The sequence below is a fragment of the Dermacentor silvarum genome, unplaced genomic scaffold (assembly GCF_013339745.2).
Source record: "Dermacentor silvarum isolate Dsil-2018 unplaced genomic scaffold, BIME_Dsil_1.4 Seq245, whole genome shotgun sequence".
NCBI lineage: Eukaryota > Metazoa > Arthropoda > Arachnida > Ixodida > Ixodidae > Dermacentor > Dermacentor silvarum.
Window position 1 is genome coordinate 31463 of NW_023605921.1, and position 8447 is coordinate 39909.

An 8447-nucleotide genomic window follows, 5' to 3' on the forward strand; every position below is an offset into this window, starting at 1 on the left:
AATTATTTTTCTTTTGTGCAGTTTAGTTATGAATAATCAGTGTGTACACATTATATCAGATGTGGAGCTGTCGCGGTTTTCGTGACGTCGCGTAACAGACAGCCGGAGTTGGCAATGTCCTGAAAATGTTTTGACCAATCGTGGTGGGCTGATTGCAGAATTGGAATAGAAGAGTTTGGAATAGCTTTACGGTATGGTGCCCTAGGTCAAGAAACAACCGCCTACGTCTTCGTGCTCTTATGGTCGTTTCGTTAACTTGGTAGGCTCCTCGCAGTCAGCTTCACATAACATCGATTCTCACAGGGCGTGGGATCTGCTGGCTTTTTCTCTATTTCTAACGCTTAGAGAGCGATGTGACACCCTAGAGAGCAGTGCGTTGTTGAACGTCACCTTTTCCTGTGAGCGAGAGAAATAAAGGAAACTGAAGAGATCAATTTTGCTTGTTACAGTCATATGATGCCCACGGATAATGAAGCAAAGAAGGGAAAAAAGGAAGTTAACCACGTTATTTGTTTCAAATGGAGAAACAATAACGAAAAAAAGAACCATGTGAAAGCCCAGTGTCAAACCATTAAAGTGTCCTTGTTTTCTCATTTCTACTGCAGCTAGAGTGCTGCCCAGAAGAAGTTAAGTGGATGGACTCGCAAGGGTATATGGCTCGACACAGGAATTCTGGCGACTACGTCAGGCTACTCCGCTTATACGGTGTTAGCAGCCCACGCGACGAGCAACTCGCCACCAGGATTATGAAATACGAGGAATCACGTGAGCAACTCATTGTCCTAATGTTTTCACTGTTAAATAAAAGCATGAATGATTACTGCTAATGAAAGCATTGTGTCTAGGTTGATTTCATACACCTGGCAATCCTCCACGCCAGAGCTCTCTCCTTCGCCAAAGGGAAGTGCTGCAAAAAGTGCTATCGCCATAACAATCATGTGCTTCTGGCTTCTCCGGTCCTTTGCATGTCTTGACGCAACCTGGATCACTCACCCGCCACCACGAGGGTAAAAGAGGCCCGATTGGTCTACATACAAGAAACTTCAGTTCCGCTCCTCCTGCTTACTTTCTCGCCCCTCCTTATCGTCTCCGTTTTCTGTCAGGCGGACTGAGCTTACTTCAACTCCCGTCGCGTGTTGCCCGCTGCGAGTGTCGAGGCAACAGCGTGCTAGTCGAAAAGCGCATTGTTTTGATAAGCGGGAGCTGAGAGTGCCTTTCGACAAGAACAGAGCACCAACGTGGCTTCCGACACTGAAGTCAAGTCCATGCGTCTTCTAGAGAAGTACGCGGTTATGAGGAGAGAGTGCCTGCGGGGTATGCTGTAACAAAGGCGAGATACAGACCGCTCACTCGCCCTTGGCTGTATTGCGCGCACCGGAAATTATTTACAAGATTACCTGAAACAACAGCACACTTCACATATTTGCGTCACTTCAATATATTTCGATGCATTTAATTCCCGTTGAATTTTTATGTGAAGTGTGGAGTTCATAAAGGTGCCGAAACTCAGCGTTGACTGCGTCTTTGCTAAATATATGTGTAGCCTCCTCCTTTGTGCATTGCTTTCGGGCCATCATGTTGGAAATGAACTGAAATGAAATGTCAGTATGAGTGAATTTTGAAATGAGAAGGCATATTTTTTTATTGTGTTAAGAATCTTCGGATGTTCTCGCGGCAACCTGTCTAATCTCCTTCCCGTACTCAGTTTGTTCTTAATGTTTGACGTGATATTTTATGCCGACTCCGTTCCATTAAGGAACAGCTCTTATTACTGCAATTTTATAAACGAGTGTGTTCATAAATGCGTTTTTATTGCGACAGAAAAATATATGGAGACCACAGCCGCATTTCTGCCGTCGCCGTGAGGATCCGTATAAAGTCCAATGGCGATAAAATCATTGCCGCACGCTGTGTGCTGCGTGAAAGTGTCCGCTAGTGAGCCGCCGATCGCGGCTCAATTTCACACACGTAAGGGAACGAAGCGCGCCGTCTTGCATTACGCGCAACGCTCCGGGGGAGGGAAGGGAGGGACGGGGACGCACGTTTTACTCCGGGTGGCTCCGGCGGCCGCGCTTGCTCATCGGGGCCACTGTATCTTGAAAGCCTTCTGCGTTGGGTCGCAGTCCGCCGCGCGCTATGTTTTTGCGGCTTAGGTCGCGCTGATGCAAGACGCAGCACGAAGGTCAACTCATTTTACTGCGCAGCCGCAATTCCTCACTTATGCTTTCTGACAGTCAGTTTCCGCGGTCATCGAGCGTGACGTGTTCATGTTTTCTTGTGTGTGCGTGGCACCATGCTTGGTCATTTCGTTAGTATCCCTGCTTACAAGTTTACACGGCCGATGAAATTACTATCCATACTTTGTATATCTGTCCACTCATTTGCGAAACTGCGGCTTTTTCTTGGGATATGGGCAGCGAACCCGTTGCAAGTTGTAAGTGTTAGTGCTTCGAAAGAAAGCATGGAAATTTACATTTTATCCTGCCTAAATGACGTGACCACTGCGTGGATTATGTATTTAGGATGGCTTTCTGCTGTATAATATTTTATTACTTTGCTGCTGCAGTGCACGGAATTATCAAAAACACAACACCGCCAGTAGCCCCCGTCGTGTCTGGAACCATCCGTGGCATGGGACAGACTACGAAGCCATACGTGACACCAGGTCTGTAGTTCATTTAAACTGTTTTCCCTGCCTGCCTTTAAGCATGCACTGTAGCTGTGAAGCATGAACTAGAAATATCTTCGAATGCATTCACCAAAACTCGCATACATGCACATTTTGCTAGGCTACGGCAAGACTTGAATTTCGTTGATCGCTCATTTACGCGGGAAGGCTTCTTGCCAAGCTATCTCTCCTCCGTGCAGAAAAACATTTCATGCCAAGCGAGCTATCACATTGCTCCCTGCCGCCCACTGTGAATTGTATGTCTATCACGAGCTTCAAAAGTCTGCACGCAGGTGCACTTTTGTTTAGCACGCTTCACTCATAATGAAAGGAAACATCAGGCGTCGCGCTTTCGATTAATCCCCCATTATGCATTCAGAAGCCACCCACACGAATTTGCTAAAGGCGACTTCGCCCGCTTAACGTACCTTTGGCTAGCAAATTGAGGTTCAGCGTCTTCCGAAGGCTTCAGATTCCGATTATATTGGTGCAAGAGAGTCATACATGTTTGAATCGGTGCTATAATACAGTGCCATAGTAATAGAGTGTGCGGCGAACTCCTGTCTAGGCAAATGCGCTTTCGTGATTTAGTTGCGCTGAAAAGATTATTCTGTGCTCCCTACTGACGCATTTACGCAAACGCGGCTATTAAGCACTTTAGACTACCCTCACAAGCGAAGTGCCGTGATGGCTCGCTGTTCTTGCAACAATCCAGCGGGCAAATTTTGTTTTTTTCTAATCCTTAATCTTGCGTTGAAAGCTGGCCTACGAAATGTCTTGCACGAGTTTCAGCAGTTAACTATTAAGAAATCCGTTGATATTTAGCGTGCCATTAGCAAGCGGTAGATTCAGTACAAGGTTTAACTTACGCATCAAGAAGCAGGCACTGCTTGTTTATTTACCTCACTGTATAAGTTATGTAGGCACATTAAAGCGGAAGAGCGTTTTATCTTCAGACTCACCATGGTCACTCCCAATATGACATACCACAACAAAGATAGGTGCGCTCTTTTTTACATTGTTATCTCTGTCCTAATGACCAGCTTCTTATTCTCATAATGTATACCTTCTGTGTGTGGCGATTTTTTTGTTCTCCACATCCCTCGCAGTTAGCTTAGGGTAGAACAGTCGACTGCTGGTTAGGGCAGCTGTTCACATCTTACGACATGAGAATTTTAAAACCCCTCATCTCTGGAGTGGCGAGGCTGCCCTGCTGCTGAATTGTAAGCAGTGCACTTAACGTTTCTCAAAGTGCACACGCGCACCTTTCCCGCAATCCACCGCACACTGTACCCTCTACTCTTGGTGTACATGACCATCTAATTGGATGTTTGCCGTAAACGGACCTGAACAGGCCAGTATGTTCACTTAAAAACTATACATGACGTATGCGATTACGCCTAAGTCGTGAATACAGTACTGCCAAGCGAACACATTTATAGCTTAGAAACACCCACAAAAAAGCATGGCCCCATGTAACTTCAATATAAATTTTTCGCAAGAACGCCACGGCAACCATAGTGGTAGGCAGTCATATTAAGGTTCTATTAGACTGGATCATTGAGTGTATTACGAGATAATGACGACGGCTAATAAATGTTGCAGTCGAGTGGAGTTTATACCAATGTTTAAGCGTTAGCATGACACACATCGACCATTCCGAGTCCACATTCCGAGACCATTCCGAGACCATTCCGAGTCCATAGTGTCCACATTGAAAAGAAACCTCGAAATGAAAGAGCAATTGCTGCCCTATCTACTTCCAGTGATTCTTATTTTACGCTTTCTGAGATGCAGGCTACAAGGACTCTCTAAAAGAGATGCAAAGCCTTGTTCACAAAAAAAAACTCGATCGGTGCATTAGAGTGAAGTAAATGTTTTCGTAGCTCTCGTTACTTACATCGTTCGCCAGACGATTGATTTTTACGAACGCCAAATCGCTGACGTCTCCGTACTTTCGTAATTCCCAGGCAAGTGGTCTACCGTGTTTTCCAAGTACACCAACAACACCTACAGTGGCAACAACACGATTGTGTACCAGCAGCACATCCTGGAAATTCTCGTAAAACTCATCAAGCTTAACGCTGTGGGCAATGAGGGACTTCGTCACCTGATCACCTGGAGTATGTTCCGGCAGCTAGTGCACTACACGGAGCCGAGTTATTTGTGGGTCAACACGAGCGAGAGTGAAGCCTGCTACAGTAACGTCCTCCGGGTCATGAAGCTAGCGGTCGTGAGCCCCTTCCTACAATCGAGTGCGTCTGTGTACCTGGGTACATCATTCCATCATTCATTATTGCATAATCCATCATCCATTATTCCTTCCACTGTCATTCATTCATTACATCATTCTTATTATGGTAAGATTCAATGCACAGAACTCAAACAAAAGTGTTTGAACAAATGGAAAACTATCTTGACGTAATATTTTTAACACAGAGGTTCATATATGTTTACACTTCTGCGATTTATAGTTTTATTTTAACCTTACAGCAAGAAGAGTGGAAAAATACCTTGTATTGGCAAAACCGCCATAAGCTTCCCGCGCAAAATCTTAATTGATGGTGTGTGCGAATTATTCATGCATTAATAACTCGAACTTGGAAAATTTCAGTCGTGTGAGAGATTATATCACTCGTCGAAACGGCAGAAATGTTTAGGAACCATCGATTTTTCATCAAATCATTCTCAACCATTCTGTTTTGCATTGTTCCATGGAGGGAAACAGACAAGAGTTTAGTGCTGAACGTATAATTTATTTCATTCATTCGTGAGAACAATCTGCGCCCTCAACGTGTCGCAGACGTTCGCAAGGTAAGAGGCGGGTATTTCTCATCTAAGGGCATTTTTTCAGGCTGCACGAAATATTGAGAATTGGCCCCAGGCCGGAAACGACTCCAATATCTTGGGTGCGAGACTACACGAAACTGCGAGAAGCAGCCAAGCAGTGATTGCGGGGGCTCGTAAGTTTGGGCTGCTTGAAAACGAGCTAGAAAAGGTGCGCTTCTTAGGAACACTTAAATAGGCTGAACTTGTCAAATTGTAAAACTTCATCTGAAGCTATAATGAATTTCTTTGAAGCTTCTTGATTTGTGGTACTGTTATGTAGACAGGCATTAGTAATCTCAATATAGCTTGAATAATTGTGCCTAGCTACATTATCCTGTCAGTAGTTAATTAGTTCAGTAAGGAAAGGTAAATACTGGAGTCTGGGTTTATTCTACTTTTCCAGGAAAGATAGTTTGAGCAACCTTAACGTCACCCCGGAGAGTAAGGCTAAAAGCTCATACTGTGAATTGTTCTCATGAACAGGCTATGAGATATACGAAGGCGTGATTTGGTTATAGAGAGAGCTATTGAGCTAACTAGAAAAACCTCAGTGTCGTAGAATGACTATATCGTACTCATGCATCATTATATTGATATAGGTTCTTGCAAGCGTAAATGAAGCGCGGTTGACAGCGCAGCACTTAGACCAAGACTCCTCTCCATAATAAATAAGTCCACCTATTCGTTGTCTAGGGTGTTAATCAAGAATGCTTCGTCAACCTGCCACCGTTGTAATATTGCTAACGTCGTCGTTGCTGTCATGGCGCCCTTCTTTTCGTGCCGTTATGAGTTTTACAGTAGGGATCTAGGGCGCCTAAAGTGTTACGCTATGAGCCTTATTTTTAACCTGCGGTTGCGGCTTAGCTCCGAGCAGGTGGCACACATTTCATTCTAATTCATCAACAAATAGCCAAAACTAAGTTTCGGTTACGGCGCGATACCCTGCCCCAAGGTAATTGATGTTCATGGCCTGGCCATATACAGAGCTATCGTGCGAAGGTAACAAGTGGATATATAATACCCAGGAAACATGATGAACCATCCCCATTGCGACCATGGTCCTACCCAAGCTTTCTAGCTGCAGTTTCTTCCCATGAGTTATGTGAGGCAGACAGACAGTTTGTTACGCGAGGTCGTTACTTTACATGTGCTGCGCGTCTTATTCTTGCGACGCATATGTGTGCACCAGGTCTGGGCTACATTTCTTGTTTTGTTTATTTTCTTTTTTGTACGAGTTGAGTATGTAGAAACTCAAGAGAACCAGATGTATTCTGATATGAAGAGTTGTGGGGTTTACTCCGGCGTGAAAGAAAGCGTGATGCCAGACAAAAGACATGCACAGGCGCAGTTAGATGACAAACAGTATACAAAAGCAGTTTTATACTAAATATTGTGCTCTTAATAAGCAATCCGAAATAATAAACAGAGCCATTATTATTTTATCAGTGAGTTCAAGTATCATTTTCTGCTTATCGTATGCGAGAATACGCCTGTCTGTGTATCTTTGGTCCATGTGCAACATTTAGGCATGCTCAAAGAACAAATGAAATACAAGTTGCAGAGCTTTGTGGGTTCCAATTCAGTGGTTTTTGTAATGAGGCCACTAGCCCCACATTTTGATGTACGATAGGGCTGAGCAACAGCACATGCGCTTTACCTGGCTTGCAGTTTGCTATTAATACTTTAGATATTACCGTTCAAATCGGAACACTTATCACACCTGGCCCTTGATAATAAGAAGTGTGTTCTGGGTTTGCCGTTTCCGAAAGGAAGAACGCAGCCGTAAAAATGAAACAAAGGTGAGACTGAGCTATGCCGCAGAGGTGAGACTGAGCTATGCTGTTCACCCAACGATTCAATCGTCCTATTCTATGACCAGGATAATGCAACAATTTTATTTCGAAGACAAGCCAATCAAATTGTTACAGTATACAGGCTCTGGTTTGTGGTAAGTAAGGTGGCCCAAGTGAACTGAGAGGCTCGATGTTTGGTAGTAACCACCATGTAAAGCTAACAGACAAGCCAAAAAAATCATAGGGCAAGTTACTGGCTTGGAGTAGTATGACATTAGGTACCCACAATTTTTTCTCATGGACAGGGGTCAAACCGGAAATGGTGCGAGAGGCTGAGAGAATGATGACGAAAATCATGGCAGCCTTTCGAGCGGCCTTGGTGTCATCGACCTGGCTCGATGGCAAAGCACGAGCCATTGCCATTTTGAAGCTGGACAAGATGAAGCACCACGTGGGGAGCCCGGGCCGTAGGCTGGACCCCGACTTTGTGGAGGAGCTCTACGGTGACTGCTTTTTGCGTTTTGAAGGTCTAATCCTCGTACTCTGGAGCTTTCCTCCACTCTACACTCTACCTCGACTCAAGAGAGTAGATAGCGGCGCATGCCCTCGACAAAAGTAGTCACTGTGGTTCATGATCGCCCATGGCAGTCCTTGAGAAGCGTAGCGCCTTCACCAGTCGAGAGACGGCGCTGCACTCCACTCAATAGAGCAAATCTTTGAAACAAGATGAGACATGTGTATGCTGCAGCAAAATCTGGAGACAGCTCAATACTTCCTAATGGAATGCGAATGTATTCACCAAGTAAAACCTGTAGGTAACGTAGAACTTCCAGAAGCGCTTGGAATTAAAAAGAAGAAAACAGGCCGCAAGCATCCACCGGTCAGTAGTCGAGATAAGCAAGAGACGTTTAGAGTATTGGTGAAAAAAGTGGAGGGAAATGGTTGATACCGTCCTGATCCGTTACAGACATTGAGAGCGCGGTACGAGGAAGATAGAGAATTTTTTATAAAGTGAAAACAGATTAAGGAGATGTAGACAAAACTACAAGAATTAAAATCATGTAGCATACCTGAATAACTCAAGCAGTCAAGCTGACTATTTTTCACCGCCTCGTTGCAAAGACGATGCCAATAAATCATCATAGAGTTCAGGAATT

The 8447-nt window shown here is 44.6% G+C and overlaps 1 protein-coding gene across 1 annotated transcript in view; it reads left to right on the forward strand.

Moving 5' to 3' along the window:
- The window catches only part of LOC119434801 (endothelin-converting enzyme-like 1), a gene marked incomplete at its 3' end in the record, with an annotated part of 28692 nt that extends 20899 nt beyond the window's left edge, over positions 1 to 7793 (forward strand). The window contains exons 6-9 of the mRNA XM_037701860.1: positions 606 to 765; positions 2567 to 2665; positions 4639 to 4923; positions 7596 to 7793. Of these exons, the coding sequence (XP_037557788.1) occupies positions 606 to 765; positions 2567 to 2665; positions 4639 to 4923; positions 7596 to 7793 (742 nt within the window). The remainder of the gene's footprint in view (positions 1 to 605; positions 766 to 2566; positions 2666 to 4638; positions 4924 to 7595) is intronic.
- Positions 7794 to 8447: the final 654 nt, after the last annotated feature.